Source organism: Vombatus ursinus, unplaced genomic scaffold (assembly GCF_900497805.2).
Source record: "Vombatus ursinus unplaced genomic scaffold, bare-nosed wombat genome assembly UNPS02014794.1, whole genome shotgun sequence".
Lineage (NCBI taxonomy): Eukaryota > Metazoa > Chordata > Mammalia > Diprotodontia > Vombatidae > Vombatus > Vombatus ursinus.
The window spans coordinates 17,337,620-17,352,805 of NW_020954572.1; the positions used below are offsets into that span (position 1 = coordinate 17,337,620).

The 15,186-nt window shown below is 35.4% G+C and overlaps 1 protein-coding gene across 3 annotated transcripts in view; it reads right to left on the reverse strand.

Moving 5' to 3' along the window:
* Nucleotides 1-15,186, reverse strand: part of CTDSPL2 (CTD small phosphatase like 2) — a 100,505-nt gene that overhangs the window by 34,961 nt on the left and 50,358 nt on the right. For all 3 annotated transcript variants that reach the window (XM_027870075.1, XM_027870074.1, XM_027870073.1), the window contains 2 exons: nt 14,622-14,831; nt 1,966-2,104 (listed from right to left, as the gene is read on the reverse strand). In XM_027870075.1, coding sequence (XP_027725876.1) covers nt 1,966-2,104; nt 14,622-14,807 — 325 coding nt within the window. In that variant the 5' untranslated portion in view covers nt 14,808-14,831. The remainder of the gene's footprint in view (nt 1-1,965; nt 2,105-14,621; nt 14,832-15,186) is intronic.

Below are 15,186 nucleotides of genomic sequence, written 5' to 3' on the forward strand. Positions count from 1 at the left end.
TCCAAGACCACTTCTGGAAGTCAAAAATTATTTTTATAATAATAATACTACGATGTTTGAATTTCTAATACAGCACATGATAAATATCACCCACATAAAAGCTTGGGGGAGGGAGGGAGATAGGAGAGGGAGGAGTCCTTAATAACTTTTAAGAGTGTAAAAGGTCTTGAGACCCAAAAGTCTGGGAATTTCTGTGACAGAGAATGGAGGTGTTAGAAAACAATCTCTAAAGAGTTGAAGTTCCCTAGCTTACTCAATTAAGTTTATACTATTAATGAAAGACTTATCAGTGAATCAGAAACAAACAAAAAACAAAAACAAAAAAAGTTAAAATAAGCCTACTTGTCAAATTCAAACTAGAGATCTATGGAGGGGAATAATGACTGACACATATAAGGCTTTAAAAGTATGCAAAGTATTTATAAACAATCTCAACGGAGCCTTATGAAAATCATGAAAGGTAGGCAATACAGGTATTATCTCCACTTTACAGGTGAGAGAGCAAGGAAAGTTAAATGGTTTGCCCATGGCCACAGAGTTTGATCAAAGGTTTCCTCCTAATCCAAGTTCAGTGTTCTCTCTACTATACCATGGTAGCTCTCACATAATGAAAGACAGATGAAATCTGAAGCACGTGAACAAGAATGAATGAAAATAAACTGGCAGTAGAAAGTACTTAAACTTTTTACAAATTTATGTCTTCCCTTTCTTTTCTAATATCTTTACTAATATTATACTGAATGACGCCTTAAATATGTACAAAAAATGACAAATGGGGATCTTTTCAATTAGGAAACAGGAGGGGGAAGGGTAGTCATACTAAATGTTTCCTTGTATTTCTTTCAATGCCAAAATTTTTTGATTCTGGAAACAACTTAAAATACAAATTTTATCTTTGAATCAAGCAGCACTATCATTGCTTCAAGAAAATAAAACTTTGTTAAGTAGTTAAAAATGTTGGTCTGAACGCATGTTTATGCCAATTAAAAGAAGTCACAATTAGTTTTTCTAACATTATTCATTCAATTGATTTCAACAAGCATTTATTAAGTACCAAGCATTAAGGAAACAAAATCAAAAATGAAAAAGTCCTTAACCTTCAAAGAGCTTACAGTGTGCTGGGGAAAATTAAGGGATTCTAAGAATGTTGGTATGTTAAAGCTGGAGATTCATCTAAAACAATTAGATTAGAGATCAGCTAATATTTATCTCTCATTTTAGAGATTAATCAGCACTTGTACCCCCAAATCCAATGCAGTAGAGATTTAAAAAAAAAAAAAAAAAGAAATAGTAATTTCATTATTAGGGAACACTTGATAAAATTTGTCTTCATGATCATAATTACCAATATTCTTCTAGGGAACAAAACAATAAATTCTTAAAAGATTTCTCCTGTCTCCTTAAAAAAACATCAAAAAAATCAGTAATTCCTTCATCCTGACAAATGCAGGGTATCTTGGAAGCTACTATTCTTAAGATTCACAGACATTTAGAGCTTGAAGGCATCTTAGAAATAATTTAGTCTAGCCTTCTCATTTTACAGATTTAGCAAAAATTCTCTTAAGAATGGCACTACGTTCTTTCATGCTCACATCTTAGGATAAATATCGATATACTGAAGCAATGCATGAATTTTAAAAAGAGTAATTTCGTGTCTACACTCAATGAACTGGTATACAACGTAGAAGTATGTTCAAATAGGGTTGCATATTTTATTTCCTCCAAAGACTCAAAAAGCAAGTGGAAAGCTTTCCATGATTCACTCCAAGATTTGAATCTCAAACTAGAAAATCAATCAGTTACTTTTTTATAAAGATATGAAGGAGGCATTAATCCCATCTCTACAGTAAGGAAGTTACTCATGATTATAATTCACAAAGACCAAATGTTTTGGACAAAGGAATAGAATCCCTTCAGTTGGTATCTCTTCCCACCCATAAATTAAATATACAAATATTAACAAACCTCCATTTACTTGACTTTTCCGTCTTACTCGAGATATCTGTTTATTGGGCTTTTCTCCTGTTCGAGGTGTTGATGTGATCAAGTTGTTATCTATATCACGTTCTATTCTACTCCTCTTTGAAGGATTTTCTCTCTCTTCCTTTAAGGTAAAAGAAAAAACCACAAAACTGAATGATGCATTTCCTTTTCATAACTTAAATTAATTAGATGCTAACTTAAAGTATAAATGAAATTATAAATTCTTTTTCTGATTTTCATTTGCAAAAAAATAAAATGATAGGCAAAGGTTGAATTTTCTTAATTCCATTTATAAGATAAATACATAAAGTGGTGATCTGGTGAGGCTTTATTAAAGTTATTATTAAATGTCAGTTATATTTATTACTATTAACAACTCTACCACTACCCCTTATTTAATAACATTTATACAATTACTTCGATAACAATTAGCTCTAATGCCACATGCTGATATGGAGATAATTCCAAGTTTTCCAAGACCATGGCAGAGGCCATCTCTGACAAGTTCCACCATGCCAGAAAGGTTTAAAAGTATGTTCTCTAATCTTTTTTTAACAATATATTTCCACTGATTTGCTATGACTCCAAAAGAACTAAACTGGAGGGTTACACAAAGGGCTAGGGAAAGGCACCTGATGGTCCTGAGTGAGCTGCAACAATTCCAATACTAATAAACAAGTAAGCAGTAGATGTAGTGAAAAGGATGTCATCAGAAAGATATGGTGGACTGGAAAAGAGAAAGGAAAGAGGGTAGACTGGCCTTGGGTGCACGTGGGTATCCATGCAATGCCATGAAATCTAGCTGAAGGCTCCTACCCATGTTGTGTGGAACCCTTGTGGAAAATTTATTGGAGAATACAGATAAGGGATACAATTAAAGAGAAGGTGTGGATGGGTTGAGATCTGCACCATTGGAGGCAATGCCTACATTGATATGATCCATTAGAGTGTAGAGACCCCTCTCCCCTAAAAAGGTATGTTCTCTGCAAAAGACTATGCATGTTGTTAGAATGGCTAAGTAGAAAGATGCCTGTCATCAGTTGGTGCCTCTAGATGAGATTTTGTTCATGACAATTCATGAAACAAAAGTAAAAAAAATGATGCATAAGACTGTATGGCTACCGTTTGCTTTTGTAGTGACAATGGAAGAGTAACACAAAAGGAAAAATAGGGTCTTCAGCATCACACAGTTAAAAACCGTCTTTTAATTTATTAAACAAGCTGCTGGTATTTGAAATGACATCTTTGTTCAAAGACCAGTAAGTCAACATACTACCAAAGGACCTGGATTATACTAATGTTGACATTTTCACTATAAATAAAATTAAGACATATAAAGAAGTTGCTGCTAAAAGGAAGGATGGCTCACAGGTTCTTCCAGAAAAGGCCACACAACACAAGTTGGTAAGATGGTTTCACAGTGTACTCAAAAGCAACAATAAATATTCCATGAACACCTGGTTGTCTTAATAAAAAAAAAATCACCATACAGGTAACCAGGGCTTATGTGCCGACAAACTCTTCGAAGGAGAAAGGAGAGCAATCTACAAAGAATTCAATTAAGATTTTACAAATTAAATCAATATATACCTCGATACTCAGGGACTTTAATGTAAAGGTGAAAAATGTTGGAAAATATGGCTCAGGGTCAAAAAAGAAAAGATGACAAAGGTTATACACTAAACAGAAGCCTCATACCCATAAATTTTAAATAATATCTTTAAGAGAGTTGGAAAGTATTAGATAGGGTGAAGTCCAAATAATAGTAAGATAAGAGAAATCCATTACCTTTTAATGGACGTAAAATAGACTGGCTATTGATGCCGAATCAATTTTGAAATTAATTGTCTAAATATAATAGCTAGCATTTATGTAGTGCCCTAAGGTTTGTAAAATACATGTCACCTCATTTGATCTTCTCAAAAAACTATGTAAGACAGGAATTATTATTATCCCAATTTTAAAGATGGGGAAATTGAGGCAGAGACAGGTTCAATGACTTGTCCAGGTCACAAACTTTGCAAGTATTTAAGGTAGAATTTGAACTTAGGTCTATGTAGAGATGCATCTTTTAGAACAAAGCTCAAAGTCAACAAATTAGGGGAAAAATTAGAAGATGCAAAATGAATTTATTGTTAAAGTTTAATGGATTCCTTTTCTTTTTTATATTTTTCACTTTTTGATAAATTCCAGAGTTAAACCATTCTAACCAACTGCATCTGACAATGGAAGCAACATTCCATTGTCATGGAATATATGATATATATAGTTTCCTTTCTACTGAGAGGAGGATTATCTGTTCTCCCAGGATTTGTCACTGCAGTGAATTGGAGTTTCGCTGCCTTTTAATGAGTTTCAATTATATTACTGAAGTTACTGTGTATACCTTCTTCATAGTTTTTTTTCACTCTCTTACTAGTTTATACAAAAGTCTTGCCACGTTTCTTTGAATTTCTGAATTGTTCTTACAATGCAATACGTTAATCTTACATTAATATACCATATTTTCTTTAACCATTCCTTAATCACTAGGTACCTACTTTGTTTCCAGTTTTTTGCTATGGCAAAAAGTACTACAAACATTTGGGTATATTAAGAGACCTTTCACAATTTTGCCCCAACCTATCTGTCCAGCCTCACTGGACATTACTATGACCCAGACACTGCAGTTTGGACAAACTGGCTTTCTCTCTGTTCTTCACATGACACCCCATCTCTCATCTCCATGCATTTGTACTGGCCATCCTACACAGCTAGAATATTTTTCTCCTTACACCTGCCTCAAAAAATCTTTTTTTCTTTAAGAGGTAGTTCAAGCGTCACCATGATGAAACACTTCCTGATCTCCCTAATTACTAGTGCCCTGCCTCTGAAATTACCTTGTATTTAAGTACTCTATATATTTACATTTATTCACTTAATATTTATGTTGTATATATTTATATACATATTTGCTGTCTACCCCATTAGAATGCAAATTTTTTTCCAGTACAGATTGATTAATTCTTTTTACTTTTATCACCAGTGCCTAGGATAGCACATAGAGAGCACTTAAATGCTTGTTGGTAGATGGGTTTGTTTTTTTTGTTGTTTTTTTTTTAAAACTTCCTTGGGTACTATGTCCAACATGCAATGAAAACAACTCCAACTTGAATTATTCAAAAAATGGGAAACCAAAAAATGTCACAGTGATAAAGAAAAATATATCAACATGGGATACCACTATTTCTTGCTGAAGTTTAGCCAGTGTAACACTAGGTCAAAAAGCCCAGAAACAACCTCAGCAATCAAACATTTGATTTTCCTGCCAAGCTCTAAGATATGGGAAAGACCTGGGCATGGTCATAAGCAGCAAAGAAGGAGCTAGTCAATAGAATAAGACTGAAAATAAGAGAATAAGATGAGGCAAGCTCTAGGAGACAGAGGTCAATGGGATTGAAGGCACAAGTAAAAAAGACTGACCTCGACAAGAAAGACTACATCATCTTTAAAGACTGGATCAAAAGAGAAGAATATAGGTGAAAATATATCAGTTAACAAGTATTTATCAAGCAGTTAATATGTGTCAGGCACTGTGCTAAACACCAGTAATACTAAGAAAAAAAAATAAAAATTAGTGCCTGTTATCAAAGAGTATCATGTTTTTGTTTGTTTGTTTGTTTGTTTAGGCAACGGGATTAAGTGACTTGCCTAGAGTCACACAGCTAGTGACTGTTATGTGTCTGAGGTCAGATTTGAACTCAGGTCCTCCTGAATCCAGGGCTGGTGCTCTATGCACTGCATCACCGAGCTGCCCTAACAAGCATTATTACTAAGCCTATACCATGTGTCAGGTACTGTAGTAGATGCTGGGGATACAAGAACAAAGAATGAGTCAGTCTCTACTGGCAATAACTATCTTCCAATCAGGGAGACAGTAAATAAACATAAGAATATGCATAAGAATAAACAATTCTACCTCACTAACTATGAAGAGAATTAATACAAATATATGCAAAATGGTTAAACACAAGGTAGTTTGGAGGGGAAATCAGTACTAGCAGTTGGGGAGATCAGGAAGGGCTTCATGAACAAGTTAGAAAGAATGTAAGATGAAGAGATGTAGAATGCAAGGGAGTTTGTAAACAACAGTACTGAAATTCCAGAGAATGTAAAGGCAGATGAAAACAAGGCTTATAAAGGGGCAGGGTTGAACAGCAGCACAGACCTAGTAGTCCAGGAAAGGTAGCAGGAAAAAAGGGTTTTTACTTTCACAAATGGAGATTCAATCATATGGATTTAACAAGTCTGAAATCTCATCCAAAGAAGGGATCTGAAGAGAAGAGAGGAGAGAAAGGAAAGTATGGGAGGAGGGATAGAGGGGAGAGATGAGTTGCCCAAGATCACATGAGTAATGAAAAGCAGAATCAGATTCAAATCCAGAGCTTCTGACTCCAACTCTAATGTTGTTCAGTCGTTTTTCTCCCCCAGTTACATCTCACTTACTATAACCTTATTTGGGGTTTTCTTGGCAAAGACACAGGAGTGGTGTGCCCTTTCCTTCTCCAGCTCCTTTTACAGATGAGGAAACTGAGGCAAATAGGGTTAAGTGAAAGTGCCCAAAGTCACATAGCTAGTAAGTGTCTGGGGCTAGATTTGAATCCAGGAAGGTGAGTATTCCTGACTCCAGGCCCATCACTTTGTCCATTGAGCCACCTTGCTATCCCAACTCTAATTAACTGTATTGTTGCGGTTAAGGGCTTTAACCTTTGTAGACCTCAATATTCTTATCTGTCAAGTAGGAATAATAATACTTGTAATATCTACCTCTCAGGGCTATTGGGATGAAAGTACTTTGTGAATATCAAAGTGTGATAAAAAAAATAGTTCATATACCTAGAAATTCACAGGAATCAAAATCTAAGAAAGAAATCAGCAATAAAATCCCTGGCCTCATAAAGCCATACACAAATACACAAAGCATGACTAACAAGTAAGATGAACTAGAGATTAGTAAAACATGAACTTGGTTGGGAGAGGCTCATAACTCATAAGTAGAATATGGAATGGAAGGACTGGATAGCACTGTATATTAAGAAGACATACTCAAGTGAGGAAATCCTGGAATAAGCATTTATTAAGTACCTACTATTTGCCAGACACTGTGCTAAACACTGGGGATACACAAAAAGGAAAAAGATAGTTCCTGCTCTCGAGGATCTTACAACATTGATAATCATGTAGGAGATGCTGGGTACAAATCACGGGAGGCAGAAACAGAAATAATTATGTTAAAAAAAAAACGCTATGGACCACACAAGGCTTGATACAGAAGTATGATGAAAGACTTCAATTATCCAGGTATCAGTTAGGTCTGTGTTTCTCTCTTTATATATGAAATTTCTTGTCCTGCCAAAATGATAATTTCCCTCCTTCAAAAAAAATGGAAGATATACTTTCTCCAATAGGTAAGAATTGGTTGCTGGGATGGAAATGATGGGAAGCTTTGGAGGAAGTGACCACTTTTATCTTAGAATTTGTGATAGAGGAAAGTCAGACATAATCTGACATGGCCCTAGACAGGCGAGAACAGATTTCCAAGGGTACAGAGGAAGGATAGATAAGAGCCTATGTACTAAATATCTCCAGGGGAATTCAGAAAAGATGGCAAGCTCAAAAATGAAACTGTGAGGACATAAAGAAAAGCAACTCCAATGAAGAGAAAAAGACTAAAGATATCTATATCCATATCTAGTCATGCATGTTTGGGGCAGGGGTCCTAGATTTTAAAAATACATGAAACAGAAGTTGGAGGCAAAGGCAGACAACAATATAAATACAAAAGTATGGCAGAGTCTAATTGCCAGGAAGGCATTAACCTAGGAAGGATAGTTAACACATTGGATCAAAGTTGGGATTCCTAGCATACTGGGTTAAATCAGTACAAGACTAAATACTAAAGTTTTACATTTGTATTCAAAAATCAACTTCATAAGTACAAAATCAGAAGAAATGGCAAGGTTCTGAAAAGGAGGTGGATATTTTAGTGGATTATAAACACAATATTAGTCAACAGTGTGACATGGAAGAAAAGGAAGCTAATCCAGGCTTAGGCTATGTGAACAGAGGTATAGTATCCAGAATGCTTCTTGTTACCACCTTAAAGGAAGGACACTGATAGCTAGGTGAAAAGAGTCCATTAATTAGGAGGAAGGGCTCTGAGCTCATGGTATACAAAAATTGGACAAAGACACCAGGCATGTTTAGCCTGGGAAGAAAAAGACTTAGGAAGGGACATGATAGCTTTCTTCAAATATTTGAAGGACTTCCACTTGGAAAAAGGAATTCACTTTTTTCCAACTGGTTCCAGGGTCTAGAATTAGGCACAATGGGAAGCTGCAAAGCAGTAAATTTAGGTATGAAATGTTCAAAGTAGCAAGAGGGTTTTCTTCATGTAGAGGATTTTCCCTCATGGGAAGTCTTCAAGCAAAGGAAGAATGATTACTTGTCAGATCTACTGCAGAGAAGATCCCTTTTCTGGTATAGATTGGACAATACTGCCTCTCAAATTCCATTCAATTCTGAAATTTTGTGATTTTGTGTAATAACAAAGAATGTCATTACAATAAGGAAAGAATTAAACAAACTATCTTTTCAACTTTCAGTGATACATTATTCAGAAAACAAAGTCTTAGGACTATATCAGAAACTTGACAATCCAAGACTGTAGAAACATGACATTTTAAAAGTAAGCCCATATACATTTTAAAATTGTCTTTTTATTCAGGGAAAAAGGCAGAGCCTAGTACCTCCTGTATAACAGATGTATATTATATGCACCTTAATGTAGATGTAATAAAATAAAATAAATTACAATAAAATTAATTATGAAGCAATTTAAAAGGGAATTTCAGAGAGAGTTTCTGGTAACACATTAAAAGAATTAAGTTTGGTAAAGTTATTCTAATTCAACACTGAATGTATTCCTTTTAAAAACACATTTTCTTTATGTTCCTCCAAATAAGAACTCAGTCCCTTATAAATAACTCAATCTGTACAAATCTACTAGCTTTTTTAAAAAAACAATGAATAGTAGAAGATACCTAGGAGACACCAAGGAAATGATGCCATCTACAGGCTTTTCCTAACACCCAGACAACTGTGCAGTGGAAAGAAGGCAGGATTTAAAGGTAAAGGTACTAGAGGTATGTATGTATGTATGTATATCAAGAATATGTGTATGTACACACATACACAAATATATACACATACAGATACACAAAGAGACACTGAGAAAATGGGGAGAAAGAGAAGTGAAGTACAGGAGGAAAATCAGGAAAGGTCTACTGTTCGTGACACCTAAGTTATGAAAGGAAATTAGGGATTTTGAGGTAAAGGTGATGAGGAATTCTAGACAATGGGGCACCACTTTTACAAAGGTTTAAAATATAGAATATATTATGTATGGAGAACAGCTAACAGGTCAGTTCACCTGAGAAGAACTAGGCTGATTCTTTAGTGAAAACCTCCATTAGTCTAAGGAACAGACTATGACATAGACCCATCACTAGCCTATTAATCCTTTTCTGGCCATCCTGTATTCTGTTGGTGTCCCTCTTAAAATGTGGCACCCAGAAGTGAAAACACTACCTTGGATGTGGCCTGACTAATGAGCACTAAAATTGTGTAAGCTTTTAAACTGCTATATCATACTTTGACTCATATACTGCTCTGCAGTTTAGTCAACCAAAGTTTCAAAGTTTTTTTCTCATTAGCCGCTATTAAACCACTATTAAGATGGAGTTTTCCTTTATCCTGTACACAGGTTAAGTTTTTTTTGTCTAAATATCCCCATTAAATTTCATCTACTGGAAACCTCCTATACTAAGTCATCTATACAGATGACATGTAATTGATGACAGTTGTGAGGAGATTGCCAACGGAGAAAATTTACAGAGAGAAAAGAGGGCCTATGACATACACTTGGGAGATAACTACACTTAGTGAGTAAGAGGGAGTAAAGGAGATCAGGTAAAGGATCTCCACTGATCCAGTAAGGGAGACTGAGGAGAGGTCAGGGAGCTAGGAGGAGAATCAAGAAGGTCAAAGGGTCAGTTATACACCTTCAAAATAATGCCATTATTTTTACTTTTTCAAATATTATTGAATAATTAACAAATCAACACCTATCCAACACATGCCACTTTACGAGATGCTATTGCAGAGGATTTAAAAAGGATACTATTTTTGCTCAGACAGCTTATTTGCACATAAAAGCTATTAAACATTATTCCAAAAGCCTCAGATTCAATAATCTCTCTTCCTTCAAGACATAGTTCAAGTAGTATCTTCTACATGAAACCTCTCCTGAATCCTTTCAACTGCTTATGTTCTCTTTCTAAAACTACCTTGTATTTAACTACTTTGTATTTTTCTCTTTATAATATACACACATAAAATATACAAACCAATATATGATATATGTAGATATACTTACACACACACACACTCATATGCATTTGTTGCCTTCCCTATTATAATGTGAGTTCCTTGTGAATAGGGATTCTTTCATCTTCTGTATTTGCATCCCCAAGATCTAGAACAGTGCCTGGAACATTGCCTAACCAATCTTCATTGATTGGTTAATATGTAAAATGTTTAAAAAATTTCACAATGATTAACTAATTCTTTTAATAACTTACATGTAGTTCAGCATAAAAATACTGAACAAAGACAGCATAATTATTCAAGGTTAAAGTGGCTGGGTTACAAAACTATTTTTCAAGACTACTATATAACTGAGTACTGCCAAAATCTGAATAAAAATTTGACTTTTAATATAAAAAAAATCTAAATGAAAAAGGTTCTAGAATAGGATTTTAGAAATATGGGTAACTACAAGCATAAATAGAATAAAAGTACTATTCCTCCATCCCATCAAGAATAAAGTGGAAAGATGCAACTGGAACAGAAAAAGAAAGTATCAAAGAAACACACAAAGATATTGATCAGGTAGCCATGCTGTTTAGGGCTGACACTTACCTAGATATCATCCACTTGACCTGGCTGTCCTCCCAGAGTAGCCATGCCTGAGAAGACTCATAGCCTATGCTTCTCAACTACCTCCATAATGGTCAAAGTCCAGGGAATTCCTAGAATACTTGGTTCTACTCAAATAAAAAAAAGCATAGACTCTCATATTCCTCAAAACCAACTCTCACAGGAAATGGCTGAAAGGTCCTACATTTCCCCAATGCTCAGTTTTATCTTCCCTAATCCAAGGGTAGAACAGAGATTTCCTGTAGCTCAATAGCATACCCACAGCATCAAAGGTTGAGGTTTAACCTGGCTGTAGCCCAGCTCCTGCCCAAAAGAGAATGCAAAGGCCTGAAAATGGTACTACTGAGAGATGGCCAGTTTGGTCCCTCTGGGCTCCTACGCTCCAAGAAACTCCCCTGTGGTTACCTCCAACATCCAAGTGATTCTCTGCCCTTCCTCCATCCAGAAAACAATCCTCTACCTCTGAGATAAAATAAAAGCATCCTGACATACCAATGCCAGCATACACCTAGGACACTATTATTATTCCAACAACTGACCAAAAAAAAAAAATAGAGAGGGGAAATTAACACAAAATTCTGCAACTCAAAGAACTCTGGCAATTTAAGAGACTTAAAGGATGCTTCCCCTCCCCCACCCCTTCCAATATAAGCTGAAACATCAATAGAGGGGGTGGAAGTACACACACATATAAATCCTGTGAATAGATGCTGAAAGGGAACATAAGATAGTATGGGTTCACTAGAACATGTCATTATTTCCTTTTTTGATCAAAATTACTAGAAAGCAAGTCAGGGGAATACCACAAATGCATGGTATCTTCATTTTACTACTACATTTAACAGTCTCCAATGTTCTTTTTTGGACAACATAGGGAAATACCACCTGGATGATAGTGTAGTTAGGTGAGATTTTTAGTTTAAAAACAGTATCCAAAGATCACCACTTAAGATCAGTATCAACCTGGAGAGAGATTTCTAGTACACAACACTCTCCTGGATTCTGTCCTGTTAAATGATTCCTATTCATAAAGAAAAGATAAAAGCACAGAATCCAATCAAATTTATAGATGACGTGATTTAATAGGCTCAATAATGGAATAAAAGCTAATAAGATGAAATTTAACATAAATGTTTGATGAAAAAAATTACCAGAGTACAGGATGAAGGAAAACTCCTTCTTAATAGCAGCTTAATAACAATTAATGAGAAAAAGACTTTGGAATTTTAGTTGACTAAACTGCAGGTCAGTATGAGCCAGAGTATGTCATAGAAATCTAAAAGCTTACATGATGTTAGTGCTCATTAGTCAGGCCACATCCAAGGTAGTGTGTCTTATAGTTACCACATTTTAAGAGGTACACCAACAAAGTACAAGATGTCCAGAAAAGGGTTAACAGGCTAGTGATGGGTCTATGTCCTAGGCTGTTCTTCAAGATCAACAGAGGTTTTCACAAAAAAATCAGCCTAGAAAATGCTTAAAAGTACTAGAGGAGTTTTATTAAGCATATTTTAACATGTACAAGGGAAGGCTGAAGACCTAACATAAGGCAACCAGGGTGAGGATCAGTAAGAGAATACAAGCAGAAGAAAACGGTCAGGAAAAAGGAAGACTTTCTTTATACTCCCCCCTCGCCTGCTCCAAAGTTGTTAGTGTTCTCCCTTCTTCAAAAATCATGTAAGTACTTAGTTATAGAAATCACACTTTCTTTCTTTCTTTCTGTATCCCCAGTGCTTTGCACATAGCAGGTTGCTCAATAATCTTTTAAAGAACTGGATGATAAGAATTCCACCAAAAGTCTTGATCACTGAAGACAGAAGGCTACAACTAGATCTCAGTTGGTTAGAAAGGAGGTAGGGGGAAAAGAAAGGTCGATATGCTTCAGGGATAAAGCAGGAGGAAGAAAGGTGTCCATGATCGTTGTTCATGAGGATGTCCATAGACAGCACATCCAGATCTCATCACTATTCCTGTTACATCTAGGTCTCATCACTATTCCTTGTCAATAAGTGGGGATGCCTGGAACCCTCATCACTTCCATACCAGGATAGCTGTACACTCCACAGTTGACTTTTTATTTCAGATGGGCAATTAATTTTAGACTCTCTTCACCACAGGCATTTGACTAAGGGCCCAAAAAAAGTCTGATTTCATAAGTGGGGAAGTTTTCAATAGGCAAATACAAAAAATTGATAGGGATAATTACAGAAGAATATGGCTTACAAAGCCATTTACACAAAGATATACAGGTCAAGGAAAGGGTTAAGTAAAAGGAGGAGTATACCTTACAACCTTAAGATATTCCATCATCATGTTACATAATAAACAGAGAAAACCAAGGGAGAATATAACAGCTGCACTTAAATATATGAGTTGTTGTCATGTAAAATCTTAAATTTCAACTTCTCTAAATCCAGAAGGTAGAACACCAGCTGACAGTTTTAAGAAAGCAGATTTTGGATCTAGGTAAAGAAAAGGTTCTGGGGGCAGCTAGGTGGCACAGTGGATAGATAACTGGCCCTGGAGTCAGGAGAACCTGAGTTCAAATCTGGCCTCAGACACATAATACTCACTAGCTGTGTGACTCTGGGCAAGTCACTTAACCCCAATTGCCTAAAAAAAGAAGAAGAAGAAGAGGTTCCTAAAAATTAGAGCTGTTCAACAGAGGAAACAGACTGCTTAATAAAGTAGTAATTTTTGACATCACTGGGAAATTATTCAAGCATAGCCTGGAAATATATATTGTAGGAAGGATTCCTTTATTAGGTGGGAAACTGAGCTAACATTCCTTCCAATTCTAAGATCATACAATAATGCTACATAACAAGAACTTCGCACTTGGTTAAGTTTTTAAAAATCTAATATAATGATGGCTACGAACTTCTGTCCCACTTAAGAGTTTTAATACTTTTTTCTTATCCCATACTGTTTGAAACAGACGTCCATCAGTGGCCAAAGAAATTATATAGAAGGCTCAATGTTATAAAAAAGTTAGTAAAAAGCACATTTCCATGTCCAGAAATCATGGAGCATTGGTTTACGAGTCAAAAGATCTCCTTAGTTCCAATTCCACTACTAAATGACTGAGTAACCCTGAGCAAGTCACGTAACCTCTGTAAGCCCAAGTTTCCTATCTGTAAAATAAAAGCATTAGATTTCATGTTCTCTATGGCTCCCTCAGGCCCTTCAGTTTATATACATACATACATGCATCTATGTATCTTGTTACAACAAAATCTGCTTCTGCAAATGATTCAGTAAATTCTCTTCTCCATGTCTTTTTCATAAAATAGCTTCTCAGTATAACAGAAAAAATGCAATATACCTGAGATACTAAAGACTATTTAAAGACTACTTCACTTGAATTTCTATTAAGTGCTTTAAACCTGATAGTCATTAAAATAAAATTCCATAACTGTGAAGCAAAAAGAAAAAAAATTCATTCTTTAATTTGTGCTATAAGGAGATTTGATCTGTAATACCATTAATAGTCATGGATGTATTCAATACTGTTGTCTAAAGCTGAATAGTGTTATTCTGCTCCTATTTTCTGCATTTTTAAACCAAATACGATTTTAAGTTAAGACCTGAAACCATACCTTGGGTGTGCTTCCCTTAATGAATTTTTTAATTGATGATAACAAGCCAGTTTCATTCTTCTGTGTTTTTTCTACTCCCGCAGGTAAACTATCTTCGATCTCTGAATGTTTCCTCTTTGCCTTGACTGCACGTTGTGTATGAATTTGATTTGACTGCTGAGAAGCTTTTCGAGTTCTCAGCCTCATCTTTTATGGGTGCCACATGTAAAACTATAGAGGGGAAAAAAAAGTACAGGTTATTAAAATTAAGAACAATCTACTTGAAATTCACAGTAGTTAAAAGGGCATTAAGTCTGATTTAGGTCAAATTTTGATGCCAAAGAATATCACCGCAATGAAAGTCTCTGAATAAGAGAGAGAATCCCAGTTCCCTATCACTTATTTCAAGCAATATTTGAGTAGCAAAGCAAAAAAAAATTATGACTACTCCTTGTGGTTCAGTGTAAAGGTCATTTGGCTTTTGAAGGATATTGATTATGCTTAACTCAGGCAACTTAAAATGGCATACTGCTAATATCTGAAGAAACATATCGAAACAAAAATAGGACACTATTAAGTAAAGGAT